General features: G+C 45.4%; 1 protein-coding gene across 2 annotated transcripts in view; it reads left to right on the top strand.

Annotated features, from left to right (window-relative positions):
- The first annotated feature begins 7873 nt into the window (after positions 1-7873).
- LOC112109954 (cytochrome b-c1 complex subunit 7) overlaps positions 7874-17179 on the top strand; it is a 16238-nt gene continuing 6932 nt past the window's right edge. The window contains exons 1-3 of one of the 2 annotated variants that reach the window (XM_026663212.1): positions 7874-7972; positions 13180-13251; positions 15411-15577. In XM_026663212.1, coding sequence (XP_026518997.1) covers positions 7954-7972; positions 13180-13251; positions 15411-15577 — 258 coding nt within the window. In that variant the 5' untranslated portion in view covers positions 7874-7953. Of the gene's footprint in view, positions 7973-8415; positions 8533-13179; positions 13252-15410; positions 15578-17179 lie in introns of those variants that run through there. The other variant, XM_026663219.1, reaches the window with a different exon arrangement.

The raw sequence follows: 17179 nt of genomic DNA, 5'->3' as shown, positions 1-17179 counted from the left end.
AAGTGGAGGATCCATTCTCCCTTACAGCCAAAAACTGTTTTTAACCCTGGAGCCCATCCCTTCACAGGACCTGTTGACAGCGGAGCATGAGGCCAGGGAAGACACCTCTGGTGAGTGCACATTTCCAATCAAACTGTAGGGATTACATGCTATTATTTTTTGTTTGTTTAATCTGAACAAAAAAGGAGGTGTAGTGGGTATCGGTGGCCACTCCAGCTACACCGAGGGTGCTCTCCAAAGAAGACAGTTTATGTGCACGGGGATGACCTGGGAATCCTCCATGGAGATCTCTAGGAAGCTTTCATGGAGGTACTCTGCAATCCTTTGCAGAAGGTTTCTGGGAAGGGCTGACTTATTTCATTCACCATAGTAGAACACTTTCCTGTGCCACACCAGTATTAAGAACATAAGAACATCAGCACGGCCATACTGGGTCAGACCAAATGTCCATCTAGCCCAGTATCCTGTTTTCCAACAATGGTCAATGCCAGGTCCCCCAGAGGGAATGAAAAGAACAGGTAATCATCAAGTGATCCATCCCCTGTCGCCCACTCCCAGCTTCTGGCAAACAGAGGCGAGGCACACCATCCCTGCCATCCTGGCTAATAGCCATTGATGGACCTATCCTCCATGAATTTATCTAGTTCTTTTTTGAACCCTGTTATAGTCTTGCCTTCACAACATCCTCTGGCAAGAAATTCCACAGGTTGACTGTGCGTTGTGTGAAAAAATACTTCCTTTTGTTTTAAACCTGCTGCCTATTAATTTCATTTGGTGCATCCTAGTTATTGTGTTATGAGAGAGTAAATAACACTTCCTTATTTATTTTCTCTATACTACTCATGATTTTATAGACCTCTATCATATCCCCCCTTAGTCGTCTCTTTTCCAAGCTGAAAAGTCCCAATCTTATTAATCTCTCCTCATACGGCAGCCGTTCCATACCCCTAATCATTTTTGTTGCCCTTTTCTGAATCTTTTCCAAGTCCAATATATCTTTTTGGAGATGGGGCGACCACATCTACACAAAGTATTCAAGCTGTGGGCATACTATGGATTTATACGGAAGCAACATGATATTTTCTGTCTTATTATCTATGCCTTTCTTAATGATTCCCAACATTCTGTTCGTTTTTTTGACTGCTGCTGCACGTTGAGTGGATGTTTTCAGAGAACTATCCACAATGACTCCAAGATTTCTTTCTTGAGTGGTAACAGCTAATTTAGACCCCATCATTTTATATATATAGTTGGGATTATGTTTTCCAATGTGCATTACTTTGCATTTATCAACATTAAATTTCATCTGCCATTTTGTTGCCCAGTCACCCAGTTTTGAGAGATCCTTTTGTAGCTCTTCGCAGTCTGCCTGGGACTTAAGTATCATGAGTAATTTTGTATCATCTGCAAATTTTGCCACCTCACTTTTTACCCCTTTTTCCAGATCATTTATGAACATGATAAATAGGATTGGGCCCATTGCAGATCCCCGGGGACACCACTATTAACCTCTCTCCATTCTGAAAACTGACCATTTATTCCTACCCTTTTTTTCCTATCTTTTAACCAGTTACCAATCCATGAGAGAACCTTCTCTCTTATACCATGACTGCTTACTTTGCTTAAGAGCTTTGGTGAGGGACCTTGCCAAAGGCTTTCTGAAAATCTAAATACACTATACCCACTGGATCCCCCTTGTCCGCATGCTTGTTAACTCTGCTGGCATAATTGCAGCACACAGCATTGCAGCATAAGGACCAGGTCTGCACCCAGATGCATGCAGCATCTGCTCCCTTGCTGCCTCTGTTACCCTCAGGAGAGTGATATCGCATAGGGTCACCCAGGGGAAATGGGGGAAGTTTTGAATGCTAGCCCTTAAACCACAAACAATTCAACAAGTAATCTGCCCCCTGTTTGGTGAAATCTGGGTCACACAACCACGCTTTCCTAAACATGCCATGGTTGTTGGAAGGGATCACCATGTATTGCAAGCAGCATTGGAAAAAAAAAAAAAAGGCAGGGAGTGGTGGCTTCCTGTTTGTCTCCCTTCCTCCCTGACCCAGTTCCACTTTTTAAAAAAACAAACTATTTGGGGGGCTTTACACTGGTGTCTGTCCTCAAGCACCACCCAGGTTGCTAGGGAAAAGGGGGCTTTTCTCAAGTTCCAACCAGTGATCCCAAGGATGTGTTCATAAAAGCACCAGCACAAGACCTCTCGCCCATGCCTTGTGGCCTTACTCACCATGGCTGGAGCAGCACACTGACTCTTACAATAGCCAGTGGTTGTGATTACGTTGTGGCTTGCAGTGAAGTGTATTGAGGGGTGGATGTTTTTTATTAAAAAAATTAACCTTGCACCAGAAACAATGTATCCACTGTCAATGCTACCCTTGTGCTTTGTATTCCTTGCAGCTGAAACCTTGTCCATCGGGACATCCTCCACACCGGGACAGAGACTTTCCCAGATTAGAAGGCGGAAAAAGAAGACTCGGGAGGACATGTTCAATGAGTTAATGCGCGCCTGCGAGAGTGACAAGATGGAGCTCAGAACATGGAGGATTACACTGTCCATGAACCTGGACATGGACAGGGAGGACAGGAGAGCATGCAGGGAACAAGGGAACAATGTTTTGGTCCCATAAGGCATTGCAAGCCCAACCCAAAATTCCACTCGGCTACATGCACTGTGGAATAGCTACCCACAGTGCAGTGCTCCGTGTGCCAATGCAAGCCCTGCTAGTGAGGATGCACTCCGCCCACACAATGAGTGTAGTGTGGACAAGCAAGATTGACTTACATGAAGTCGACTTAACTTTGTAGTGTAGATGTGACCTTAGTTCTGCTTAATTATGCCACTAACCGATGTCATTAAACTGAGCTAATTTTCTGCTGTAGACCAGACTTTAGGATCAGTACTGAAGTAGGGAGTCTCCATAGAAATAGGAAAAGATGTTTGTTTTAATTTAGTGTGCTTTTCTTTTAAAACTTGTTCCATCGTGGCTTTCTCAAGTTCTTCCTATTCCTAGCCAGTGAATTAAACTGCTTAAGTAAATTGGTCAGCCATTAATAATGCTCGTGACCTTTTCCAGTTCAGAAGAAATTCTCAATACCTCTGATATGTGCAATGTTTCAAAATAAAGTTGTAATTTAAAAAAATAGCTACTAATTCATAGTAGTTGTATCCTAATACTTTTGTGTGTCAATGTGTATCGTGTTGGGGGCTAGTATAAGAAGAACCAATGGTGGAATTATCTACACTTTGAGTAGTCTCTTGTATAATTTAGAAAGATATATTAGGTTTTTCATATACAGACGCTCCCTGGATTACGCAAAACCCGATTTACGTAAATCCGCATTTACGGAAAAAGTTCTGTAAGCTAGAAATAAAAGGTTGGTTTTTTTTTTTTGCATAATGGTTGGAGATACATTTCCAATTTACGCAAAATTCAAGTTACGCAAGGCATAATGCTTGCATAAGTCGGGGAAAATCTGTATTTTTAAGGGCAGAAGAGACCATTATGATAATCTCAACTATCCACATAACACCAGCCCTAGTATTTCACCAGTTCTTGCATAGGGGGTAAAACTATCACAGGATTATGAACCTAGAATGTCTGCCATTGAATTCCAGGGGCTATACCTTAGGCCTTCAGACTGGCTTCCTACATTGTTTCAGTTGTTTGAACTGTCATGTATTTGCTAAGCAAGTGAAATATTCAAATGAGTCCAAAATACAGGAGCACCACTTTTGTGTAGCCAGCATGCTGCCATGACCTGACTCTATTAAATATTTGATCACTCTCTATTTTTGGAGAGACTTTAACCCCTCAATAATACTGACAACGTGGGGGGAGGGGAGTTTTAAGCCCAGTAAAAGGTCAGCTGGCCATGTCCCCCCCCCCGCCCCCGCATGAGGGGGCAAGACACAAAGCTAACAAGGTCTCCTCGCTGTTGCAGTGTGTCCATACTGCACCATTCTTCACTCTGTGGGTTTTTGGCAGTAGACAGTAGCAGGTTTACCATGGCACCAGTGGCGCCATGGCACCGGGCCCAGAGTCAGAAGGGGCCCCAGCCAACTGAGCCGGCCAGGAAAGCTGCCTCTGCCCCAACTCTTCCCAGCCCCGCCCCCACTGGTGAGTGCTAGGGGGCGGTTCCCCCCACCCCCAAAGTCCTAGAGCCAGGGGAGCAGAGCAGAGTGGGCTGGGGCCAGGTCGCTCCACTTCCTGCCGCCCGGCTCATGCTATGGGGGTGGTTCCCCCCTGCCCCCAAAGCCTGGGGAGGAGATGGAGCGGTGGGTAAGGGGCATGGGATGGGGAAGAGAAGGGGATGGGGGAAGCGGGGTCAGGGGGGAAGATGGAGCTGAGCTGCGGCATCCCCTTGGCAGAAGCTGGGGCTCCCCTGTTAAGCAGGCCCATCGAATCCTCACCCTGACTAGCCCCACCTCCCCTGAATCTGTACCACACCAATGAGCCCCCCCAGACACCCTCCCCATTGAGCTCCAACCACCTGCATTCCTACCCAAATGAACCCTGTCTGTTACAGCTGTCCCCCTGTTGGATTCCTTTTCCCCCCTTCCTTTCTGTTTGCGCTGAGTGGCCGCCCCCTCGGCCATGGAACTGACCAAAGTCACAGCCTGGCCCTGCTCATGGAAATGGCTTGTGCAGACTGACAGGAGCCATTGCTCTGCTCAGGGAGGTGGGGGCTTTTTCGCTCCTTTGTCTAGCTTCTTTGTTTGGACCCGGCTCGGTGTAGGGTGCTCTGCCCAGGTATGCAAGACCTAAAGTGGCCACATAACTAAGCATATGAGTCATACCTGTGGCTCAGAACTTGCCCAGACATGTCCTGTGCCTACCTGCAGTTTCCCTGCCTTCTCTCCTCCCCTGGATTAAGGGGAACCAATCAAAGTTACTGGCGGGAAACTGCCTGAGTTTGCCCTTAAAACCAGACATTTTCTGATCAGACCCCCGGAGAAGGTCCTTGCTTTGCCACCTGGTCTGATCAGCTAGGGGTCTTTGGGGGCCCTCTCCCCGCTCTCGTTTGTTTTTGAGCATACCCCCATTTTAAACTCCCCTCCCACGAACAACGAATTTGTGCCTGGAGATCTCCTGATTATTGTAAGCGAATCGAGTCCTCTCTGCGTCCTCTGATGCTGAAACTGCTGTTCCTGCTGCTCCTTTGGGGATTGGTAAGGAAAAACCTCTTGCACACTCCCCTTGTTCTGGCTGCTGGCTTTCTTTCCCCAGCAGGCAAACCCAAGCTAACCCCTTGAAGCTGTATCCTGGGCACACACCACTCTGCCCTCTGGAACTACCCCTAGTATAAGGTGCACCCATTAGGTTAGATTTAGCCTTTAGTCTAGATAAATTGTAATTTCATTTTGCATAGCTGTGGTTAAATTAGGTTTAGAAAATTGCTTGCATTGTATTCTGTAAGTTAGGCTTAAAGAATTGTTGCATTGTGTTTTGTTACTTGCTAATTTGTGTAGTCTTGGTTAAGTTAAATCATAGATTAGATTTTGCTGTGTTCTGTATAATTGTCTCTCTGCTGTTTAAACTTGCAGCCTGTCTGCTCTCGCGCTCTCTCTCTCTTTCTCTCTGCTGTTTAAACTTGCAGCCTGTCTGCTCGCTGTGTCTCCCTGAGTTTAAATCTCCCTCTGCCTTTGGCCTCTGCTCCACCACGTGCTCCTCTTCCCCCATCCCCCAACCTCACTCCTCTGCCACTTTCTTCCTCTCTCTCTCTCTTTTAATCCCTTCCCCCACGTGCTCACCCCGCTCCCACTGCTGCCAAACCTCAATTGTATTACTGAAGTCTAGCATAAAACCCCATTGGTTACCCCTTTTCTCTCTAACACACCTCACATTTTACATTTACACCACTGTGATACATTTTTTACCTAAAGTTGTTGGTTAGTTAACACATTTTACCCATACTGTTAGTTGGTTATATGCTGCTGTGACACACTCTTTACATAGAAATTGTTAGCTACCTGTTACATTTATACTTCAGTGTTAATTGGTTACCAACTGTATTGTACCCCACTGTATTGTACCCCACTATTGAAACCCCCTATCCTATTTACTAAAAGAAACCCCTCCCCAATTGTCTACCTTAACAAACCCCATACCCCTCACTATTAAATTTTCCCTGTTTTTGCATTTTCTTAATAAAGTTTATTTTACACCCCACCGGTGCAGTAGTTGTCCCCCAAGATCCCCTACCTGCTGGCAGGGTCAAACCCCACCTCCTCTGCACCTAGACCCCCTCTGCTGAGCCCCAAACACCTTCAGCTGGATCCCCTGCAGAGTCCCATTACCCCTGCACCTGGAATCCCCCAATGAGCTTCTGTGCACCCAGATTGCCCCACAGAGAACTCTCTTACCCCCATCTGGCTCCTCCACACTAAGTCCCTCTGCACTTGGATCCTGCTGCCGGGCTGAGCCTGCTTACCCACACATGGTGCGCCACGCACAGGGGGACAGGGCTCTACGGTATTTCTTGGGCAGGCCTGGCCCTTGCACTGTGTCAGGGTCGAGTGCAGCCTCACTGCCGAGTCCCTGTCCTGGGGTGGGGAGAGGCTGCAGGGTAATCCCTCACCTCCATGCAACCAGTGGCCTGTGCTCCCCACTGCCATGTTGGAGCCTCCACATTTAATTATTGACAAATAAAATTTGCAGAATTTTAAAATATTGTGCACAGAATTTTTAATTTTTTGGTGCAGAATCCCCTCAGGAATATGGGGTGCTGAGCAGCTGTGATGGTGGGACTGTGAAGAAGGTGGTGGGCAGTGGGGAGGTCTATGGGCGGTGAGCGCTGGGCGAGCAGTGTGGTGTGCAGGGTGCTGTGCAGCTGTGGTGGGAGGCCAGCAGGGGAGGTCGCTGGGAGGGGTGGGGGCTGGGCATAGAGCGCTGTGGTGGAGGTCTCTGGGGGAGGGGGCACTGGGTAGAAGGGTAGTGTGGTGGGGGCCCACCCTCAAGGGGAAGGGGTGTGCTGGCAGCACAGGGCTGGGCAGGCCAGTGTGCGTCTGGCAGCTGCAGGTTTGTAAACAGAGCCCACCTGCTGGGCTGCGCAGAGCAGAGCTGCTCCCGCCGCGCTGTCCCTCATTGCCCCCAACCTGCCCTTCCCTTTGGAGACTGACCATCCCGCCCCCCTGCACCTTGCCCCATGGGGGCCCACAAATATGTTTGGGGCCAGGCCCACAAAGTTAAAAGTTAATCTGGCCCTGACAGTAGATCAATCAAATTCAGTCTGTTTGGCCTAGTTAAATTGTAAGCTCTTTGGGGCAGGGACCGGCTCTCGCTCTGTTAGGGTGGTGCCTAGTCCTGACCGCGGCTGGTCGCCTAAGTGCTGCTGCTGCAATACAGCACCCGGTGAGAATATGTACAGCGCCCTGCGCTGGTGCGCGCGTGGCTCCAGCCTGCCCCCCCCCTTGCGGGAGCGCGGAACCGCGCCGAAGGCTCCGGGTCACCCTCCCCAGCGCTGCCTCCTCGCGCGCCTCCGCTTTGCCCAGGGCGGCGCCCCCCAGGCCCGCGAGCGGGAGCAGCGGGGGGAGGGGCTGTTGCTGCTGCACTTCGTTGGGGCAGCGCTGGGCACTGCCGAGCCGCCGGGCACCGCCGGGGCCGCGCCCACAGCCGGGGGAAGCGCTAGCGGTAGCAGCGCCGCCGGGCGGGGGCCGCGGTGCATAGCGGGGAGCCAGTGGGATCGCAGTAGCCCTGGGGAACCCCCCCGCCTGCCTCCTTGGGGGCGAGGCCCAGCCGGGAGCTCTGCGCTCTGCCACAGGACGCAGCCCCAACTCCTCTACCCGCCTCGCCCCGCCTCCGCTCAGCGGGCACAAGTCACGTTACGTGCCGCACGGAGCGCATGCGCATTGCGCAAACGGAAAAGAGCCCGTACGGGTCACGTGACGCTGGGAAGAGGTAGTTTACCCAGAAGCCTGCGCTTCTTTTTGAGGTCAAGATGGCGGTGAGGGCACCAGGTGAGGAGTCGGCGGCGGCCTCCGCGAGTTGCGTGTCTTTTCCGGCCTTCGGGTCTTCTGGGCTCGGATGAGCCTGGGGACATGGCAGTGCCGGGCTCCGTGCGCCGTTGTGCCAGAGGGGGGGGGAGAGGTCCCTTTCTCTCTGCGCCTCGCCCCATCAACCCGAAGCAAACGGCTCTGCGGGGGCAGTTCAGTGTGGGCAGGCGGAGCCAGACGGGTGGGTACAAGGGGCTCCAGCTGGGAATTCAGTGTGCGCGGGGAGTTAGATTGGGGAATTGGGACTCAAAGTAAATTCAGTTCTGTAATGTTTTGCTTCTTTGTGAAGTTTGGGTAATTTGCTTTTTAAGAGGTATTTGTGAGGTGGCTTAATAGTCTTGTTGTTGGGTGGCTGACCTAATGCACCTAGTTCATCCCCTCCTCATATAAGTTTCTGTTTTGTACAGTGTTTTCATATACAGTCAGAAATGTAGGGCTGGAAGTGACCTGGTAAGCTCATCTAGTCCATCCCCTGCACTGAGGCTGGACCAAGTATACCTAGAGTCCTAGACCATCCTAGAGAGGTATTTGTCAACTCTAATCTGTCCTTAAAAACTTCCAGGGACAGTGGTTTCACAACTTGTTTTGGAAGCCTATCCAGAATTTAATTATCCTTATACCGGTAGTTAGAAAGATTTTCCTAATATCTAACCTAAATCTCCCTTGCTGTGGATTAAGCCCATTACTACGTCTATCTTCAGTGGACATGAAAAACAATTGATCACTGTCTCTTTATAAAAGCCTTTAACATATTTGAAGACTATCGGGTCCCCTTTTTCCCCCTCCTGTTGTCGTTCTCTCAAGACTAACCCTGCTCAGCCATTTAAACCTTTCCTTATACTGTAGATCACATTTTCTAGATCTTTTATCATTTTTGGTGCCATCTTCTGGACTGTCTCCAGTTTATCTACATCATTTTCTTTGATGCATGGTGCCCAGAACTGGATGCAGTACTCCTGCTGGGGCCTCACTAGTGTCAAGTAGAGCAAGACAATTGCCTCCCTTTTCTTACGTATGACACTCCTGTTAATACACCCCAGAATGTTAGCCTTTTTTGCAGCTGAATCACATTGTTGACTTGTATTCAATATGTGATCCATTATAATCCCCAGTCTTTTTCAGCAGTACTACTGCCAAACCAGATATTCCCCATTTTATAGTTGTGTATTTGATTCCTCCCTGAGTGTAGAATTTTGTGCTTGTCTGGAATTTCATTTGGTTGATTTCAAACCAATTCTCCTATTTGTCAAAGTCACTTTGAATTCTAATCCTGTCCTCTAGAGAGCTACCAACCCCTCCGAGCTTGCTATTATCTAAATACTTTATAAGCATACTGTCAACTCCATTATCCGAGACATTAATGAAAATGTTGAATAGTATCAGACCCTGGAGTGACCCCTGAAAAAGACCACTAGATATGTTCTCCCAGTTTGACAGTGAACCATTTTGAGTACAATCTTTGAATCAGTTGTGCACCCACCTTATAGTAGTATCATCTAATCACATTTCCCTAGTTTGCTAATAAAAAGTCATGTGGCAATATGTCAAAAAAGCCTTACTAAAATCAACATGTATCACAACTATAGCTTCTCCCTCATCATCTAGGCCAGTAATCCTATCAAAGGAGGAAATGACCGTATATACTTGTTCATAAGCTGAATATTTTTGGTAAAAAAGTGATGCATCAAAGAGCGGGGGTTGGCTTATAAATGGGTCTACATGAAAATTTGATGATTTTAAACTCTATGGAATCATTGAATTGAATATCTAATACATTGTCGTTTTGTTTAGTTGAAGCGTCTGCAGGCATGGAGCCCCTCAGCTCCCTGTGGCTGTGGAAGTGGCACCACTTCCCGCAGCTCTCGTTGGCTGGGAACAGCGAACCGCAGCCACAGGGAGCTGAGGGGCTCCATGCCTGCAGACACTCCAGGTAAACAAAATGTCCCAACCCGCCAGTGGCTTACCCTGACGGCCAGGAGCCAAAGTTTGCCAACCCCTGAAATACAGGGTCGGCTTATGAAAGGGTCATACAGCTTTTGCTATTTTTACCTTACCATCTTGGGGGGTCAGCTTATAAACGAATGAGCTAATGAACGAGTATATACGGCAGTTTGGTTTGGCATGTTTTGATCATGATTATTACTAATAACCCTATTATCTTGATGCTTACAGATGGATTGTTAACTTTTATCTTTTCAGATACTGTATCAAATTTAAGCTGACTGGTCTAGAATTCCTTGGGTTCCCTTTGTTCCCCTTTTAAAGATAGGTAATGTTTGCCCTTCTCCAGTCCTCTGGAACCTAATCTGTTCTCCAGGGTTCTTGAATATTCTTAGGTTGTTTCAGCTAGTTCCTGAAGTACTTCAGGGTGAATTTTGTCAGGTGCTGCTGACTTGATTATATCTAACTTATTTAAATATTCTTTAACTTGTTCTGTTTTTTTTTTTTAATCTGGTGTGTGTTCCTTCCTTCTTGTTAATACTAATCGTGTTAAGCATCTGGTAATGATTTCCTAGTGAGGAGTGAAGCAAAATAGGCATTCAACACCTCAGCCTTCCGGATGTCATCTGTTATTAGCCCTCCTTCCCTACTAAGTAGTGGACCCACACTTTCCTGACTTTCTCTTGTTCTGTAAATATATTAGCAGCCTCTTCTTATTGCCTTTCATGTCCCTTGCTAGCTGTAACTCATTTTGTGCCTTAGCCTTTCTCATTTTGTTGTGCTATTCTTTTGTACGCATTTTTTAGAAATTTGTCTGTTTCCACTTCTGGTAGGATTCTTTTTTGTACCTACCTGTGGGCTTCTGTCATGGGTCCCCTTTGAACCTAGTTTAAACCCCTCCTCATTAGGTTGGCAAGTCAGTGCACACAAATGCTCTTCCCCTTCTTGGTCAGGTGAACCTTATCTCTTCCTACCAGTCCTCCTTTCCTGAACAACATCCCATGGTCGAGGAAGCCAAAGCCCTCTTGTCAACATTACACAGCCATGCATTCATCTCCAACATACACATGTCCCTGACTGTGCCCTTTACCCTCAATCTGCAGCTCTGACTCCTTCACCTTTGCTCCCAGAGCCCAGTAGTCAGTGCTGATATTTTCAGGGTCATACCTGTGGTATCAGTAGTACCCATGTGAATGAGAAGCATGAGGTAGTGATCAGAAGGACGGATGAACCTTGGCAACCTTTCCATAGCATCTGAGATGTGGGCTACAGACAAGCAGTGCTCCTTCTGGGATGTTGAGTCATGTCAGTAGATGGATGCCTCCATCCCCTTCCGAAATGAGTCCCCAATCACGACCACCTTTTGTCTCCTTCTTTTGGGTGTGGTGGCTGTGAGCCTTCCAGCCTTGGGGGCAGGTGGCTCCTTTCCTTCAGTCATTGGTATCTGCTCCTCTTGTCATGTTGCCAGTACAGCATACTGGTTCTTGACCTTGATTGACAGGGGACGCAAGTGGGGAGTTGAGCACTGTCTACTGCATGATGTGGCCAGCAGCCAGTTCCCCTTCCTCCTTTGGTAGGGCTGGAATCTTCTCCAGTCAGCTAGCATCCTCCATTCTTGATGTGTTCATGAGCATCCTGTTGATGTCCTTGTGCTCCCAGATGCTACACAGACAAATCACCTCCTCTTGGGTGTGTCATGCTTTGTGAGAAAGTCCACCAACAGACACACCTCACGCTGGATTTCCCTGCCTGGCTTTTGTTAGCGGGGATATGCAGGCTGCATTCTCAGCAAATCAAGAGCAGGACCTGGGTAGAAGCCTCCAGGGTCCGGATTCCTGTCTGGCCAGGACTTATGAGTACAGGAAGAGAAACAGTTAGCAGTGGAGTTGATGACACATTGTTTTCCTTCCATTGTGGGTTCTTCCTTGTAGAGTACCTGAAGTTAAACTTGGGAGAGTGTGTGTGAGTGGGGGGAAATCACCTTATTGCTCTGTCTTCCTCTGCTGGTGAACTCATCTGGTTACCTGCCATAGTACACCTGCTATCTTTCTATTATTCATGGTTTCTTCAAAACTGCTCATTCATACTCTCTGCAACATATGTTTCATGTATTTTAAGGCACTCATCAGCATTTTTTCTCTCCTTTTTTGTCTATCCCACACAAAATTAACTTCCTTGGAAACCTCTCTATTGCCATGCTATATTTAGGATTCTTCTAGGAATAATGTGCAAGTGTGATTGTAAAATCACAAACATTTGCAGTGTCAGGGGTGATGTAGTACCTGAACCTCTTTTTAATTCCTTTTGTGTAACTGACTAAATTTCAAGTTGATGGTGTCCATTTAATCACTAAAATCTTTTCACTGAGCAAGGCCAGAGAGATGGAGTAATGTATGTAAATGAGATACAGGTATAGTATGTAAAACTATTCTATAATATTACTTATTGTGATCCCTGTTAGTGTTCTTTTTGATTACTGGCTTAGGAACAAAAAGGAAAAAAAACCAAGCCTACCAAAATAAGACGCTCCACTGTACGCGCCTCTCAGAAGAGGATGAGAACAAACATGACAGATGTTAGTAAATGCTTAATGCACTACTGGAAGGTGCTCAGTGATGAGGGTAGTATAAAAAGCTATAACAAACAGTGTAGAAATAGAGTTCTAAAAAAGCTTGCTGTTGGATCAGTACAAGTATTTTTCCACCTGTGCCTCACTTAATCATTTTCTTCTTGTATTGTGCAATGTTAACTGTGCAAAAATCCTCCCCTCCCCCAAACTCTGTTAAGCAAAACTTAAGTTAATATTTATCTGTTGTTCCCTTTCCCAGTGAAATCTGAGGCTGTCAATTTCCATTCTGCAGTTTAATATACTTTTGGGCTCATGGGGAGCAATGGGTGCCCAATTTTATTAAACACTGAAAATAATTTATTTTGTTCTCTACTAAACATCACTTAAACTGGTCTAGGTTCTCTTTAACATAGAAATCTTAGTTTGTGATCTTAAAGTGGCTTGTAAAAACTCAACTAAATTTCTTGATATCAGTGCTCTAAAATGATGTCTAATTGTCAGTTTTAGTTATGCTATAATGTTCACGAGCTTGTGTGTCTCAGTAGTAGCTAGACAAATGGTGTACGTTGAAAGCTGGCATATAAGTCTTCAGAGATATTTTAACTAGTGCTGCTTGTGTTAAGTTTTGTCTTACTCCTGAACTAATAGAGATCACTTTCAGTTTCAGCAAGTGGTCGACTGTTAGAAGGCTTTCGCAAATGGTATTACAACGCAGCTGGATTCAACAAACTTGGTAGGTGTCTTAATTTTTTAAGAGTTGAAAACAGCGAACATTTGTGTGCATCCATTGCCTGTGTAAAGAACCGTTCTAGATTTTTAAAGTTAATTTCAAAACTAATGTATTTGTATTCAATTTAAAGCCCATCTTGCATATCAAAGTTAGCCACACCCTCCTATTGCAGTTGTGAAAATGTTTAATAGCTTGAGTACTGATACTTGCTAACTAATGATGAACAATCTGCCTCTTCTGCAATGTATTATGGTAGCTGCTATAACTTGCTTCTCTACAACTAAGAGCCCAAGTATAAACTGAAGGGTGCTGGAGCAAGAAGTTTCACGAAAATAGCCCCAATGATCTGGAACCCTGTCCCAAAGGATATCAAGAGTCCAATCGTCATTATTTTCAGATCTTACTGTAAAGTTCACCTCTTGAAGGCTCTGATCTGAGTCCTGTTGATGATTGAGATCACCAAGAGTTTATCCATGAGACTTAGATCTGACCACAATAAGATTCCCCAAAAAACAAGGCAACAGAAAGTGGAAACATGCTCTTAAGAATTAACCACAACTCACTTGGAGTATGTAGTTATGGTGTTATGAACTGTAGAAATAGGAAAGGAAGTTGAAAGAAAATGTTATGCAGATGATGATGTGCTTCTCCAGTGCTTATGAGGAAACAGCTTTACAACATTTCTTTCATCCATAAAATCAGGACCTTGCCTTTGATAGCATTTCCTTACATTTGTTCAGCATTAGTCCATATGAACTGTGTACCAACTAATCTAGTTTCTGAATGGCTGGTTATGTTTATTCACTGATAAAAGGGAATCTGCATAGTCACAAGTTAATGGCCTTCTGTTTGACATTGAGTCAGTTTAATTGTGAAAGTTACGGTAAGTTGTCCATTTATCCACAGAAAAGACAGAATGGCTGTACAAGCTCTCTCATGTACCGTTGCTGTTTTCCCTCTAGGAGTGAGATGTTTGTTCAGAGTTTTTAGGCCTGTTCATCACTTCTGCTGAAACTGTTAAGATATTCCTACTAGTTTTGCTGGTATTTTTTAATGGTGGACGTATGTCCACTAGGAACTGGAGTGGGATATCTCATTTCATATTGGTCACCAAACACCCATCAGATGGCAATGATACTTGGGTTCATTTTGAACTGATAAGCTATAGAAGAGACCCTATATCTCATTAGCAATCTATTAAACTATATAGACCCTGTTTAGTAGTTTAATAAACTGTACTGATTTATACACTGCTGTAACATTACTGAAGCAGACAAGAAATACCCAGTCTTCTTGGATGCAGTAGGTAAATGTTACCTTGAGGAACTATCTCAATTAGGATTAAAACTGTAGTCATTTATAGAGTATAGATACAGTACTTCTTGCCTTGAAAGTGAACAACTTTGTCTTGCCTCATTTATTTTCTGTGTAGCAGCAAGGGATCGTTGTGCTCACAGTATTGAGACTGTCAAGGATTGATGGTTTTTGGAGGAGGGGATATTTCTGCTTGATTCTTTTGGTCAGTCTTCTCCTTATTAAAACTGATCGGCTTGCCATGCTGCTTGCAGAAGCATCCTCTGCTCTCTTTCATAATGCATCAACCTAGAAATATTGGGTACTGTGACCCCTTATGGGATGAGATCTTACAAACTCCAAGTTTGCACTCTGAAGGGAATAATTGAATCAACATGAAATGCTGCTTTTTTGTTGTGATCTGTGTGTGTAGTGTCTTTCCCTCTACAGTGACCTTGTGGCTTCCTATTTAGTAAATGAAAAATCTTTAATACAGCATAGCTCAGGAACAGCAGGTCTTTAAAAGATAAGTTAAATTACTAAGTAGGAAGACACAAGGTCACTGTAGAGGGAAAGACACTACATACTAATGGACTTCAGTGATTTTCTTCATTGGGCTAATTTTTTCTTCTTCCTGTTCATTCATGTGAAAAGAAAACACAATTGCAATTTGTGTGTGTATATACACACACACACACACACACACACACACACACACACACACACACACACACACACACACGTCAGTGTTTAATAACCTGCTTTGTAGAAAAATGATTTCCATTAAATATTAACTAAAACTAAGATTTTGACAGCTATTAACACTAGGACTGGCAACTCAATGATATTGAAAAATGTTACTATTACAGGATTAATGCGAGATGATACCCTATATGAAAATGATGATGTAAAAGCAGCACTGAAGAGGCTTCCAGAAAATGCTTATAATGAACGACTATTTCGCATCAAGAGAGCCCTCGATTTGAGTATGAAACAACAAATTCTTCCTGAAGAACAATGGGTGAAATATGAAGAGGTATGTGTATATTCATTTATTTATTTATTTTTAATATGGGCAATTTATCTGTTTTCATCTTTAAATGTTTTTCTTACATTATGTGAATACAGTCCTTGTATACAAGTTTGGCTATGTCCTATTAAATGAAAACAATGAATTCTTATTGGACAAAAGACAGCTTACTAAGCCTTGATCCTGAAAAGACTTCCATGTGCTTAATTTCATACATGTGCACAGTCCCAGTGAAATCTATAGAATACTCACATGCGTAAAGTTGAGCAAGTATATAAGTGTTTGTGAGATACTTAAAATTTGCACTTGTATCTTACAGGATGCATTTAATGAACAGTATTTTACTTTGGTCAATGTAATACAATTTTGTATCTTTTATAAATGGAAGTTTCATTTACAACACACTACTTAGAAGCTTGAGTATCCTTAACGGCAATTATAAACATGGAATCTTTACTGCTGTGCAGTTAGAAAATGCCATCTTCCAAACAAGGCCTAATGTTGTATTTTGTAAAAATCTCCAGATAACATGAGCATATCTTGATTTTTTTTTTTTTGATAAGCCCCTTTAATTTTGCAGAATGCTATTCTGCACCAAAGATTTTATTCTTAAAATGGGCTGGGGACATTGGGAGGGGGGGAAATTGTTTAAAGGAGAACTCCAATGTAATGTGAGAGATTCCAGTTGTAAAGTAAATAACTCTTTAAAAACTTCATACCTAGGTATGACTAAAATATCTGATTACCATAGAACTTTCTTTCCTTTTAAGTGTCTTAAATGTGTCACACTTAGACTAGCAGTGCTGTGACACTTTGCTGTATGCAGTTGACTTTCATTCATGTAACTGGAAGGTTATACTAAGTTACTCTTGGGGGAATTTTGCGCCACTGTGCAGGCACAGAATTCATGTCCCCTGCAGATTTTTGCTTCCCTGCAGAAAAATGACTTTCTGACAAGGAAGCCAAAGGGAAGCTGCAAGAGCAGTCACACACCACTCCTTAGCTGCACAGCTGCATCGTTTCAGGCACCCGGAGCAGCTGGTGGAGAGGTAAATTACTGCAGGGCTGGGGACACTCCAGCCAGCAGATCCTACCCTGAGCCAGGATCAGCGGCTAGTCCCCCCTGGGCTGGAGGCAGGAGAGGATGGGACTTCCTCTTCCCCTGCAAGAAGTGTCTGGGGCTGTGTCAGACCCACCCCTAGAAAACTCACCCAGCTGCAGGAAGCTCAGCATCCTCCCCTGCTTCTTGCCCCCATTGCTCCTCAGCTGCTGGGGCAGGGGTCACTGTATGGGGAGCTGCTCCCCCATCTGCCCAACCCCCATGCATCTGGATCTCCTCTACCCAGACTCCCCCACCAAGCCACACTCTGTACATCCAGAACCCCCCTAACCCTCCATATCCAAACCTCAACCCCTGCACCCAGACCACCTCCCACTGAGCTTCCGGCACTCAAACCCCTACCCTGACAAGCCCCACCACCCTGAGCCACCACATCCAGACCCCCAAGCCACTGACCCCCCAATTAGCTGTACCCAGACCTCTCGTTGAGCCCCAACCACTTTCACCTGGAAGCCCCTGCAGAGTCCCATTGCCCCTGGAGCCCCCCC

Source organism: Terrapene carolina, unplaced genomic scaffold (assembly GCF_002925995.2).
Source record: "Terrapene carolina triunguis isolate 2854851 unplaced genomic scaffold, T_m_triunguis-2.0 Scaffold58, whole genome shotgun sequence".
Taxonomy (NCBI): Eukaryota; Metazoa; Chordata; order Testudines; family Emydidae; genus Terrapene; species Terrapene triunguis.
This window is presented reverse-complemented; position numbering and strand designations above follow the sequence as displayed.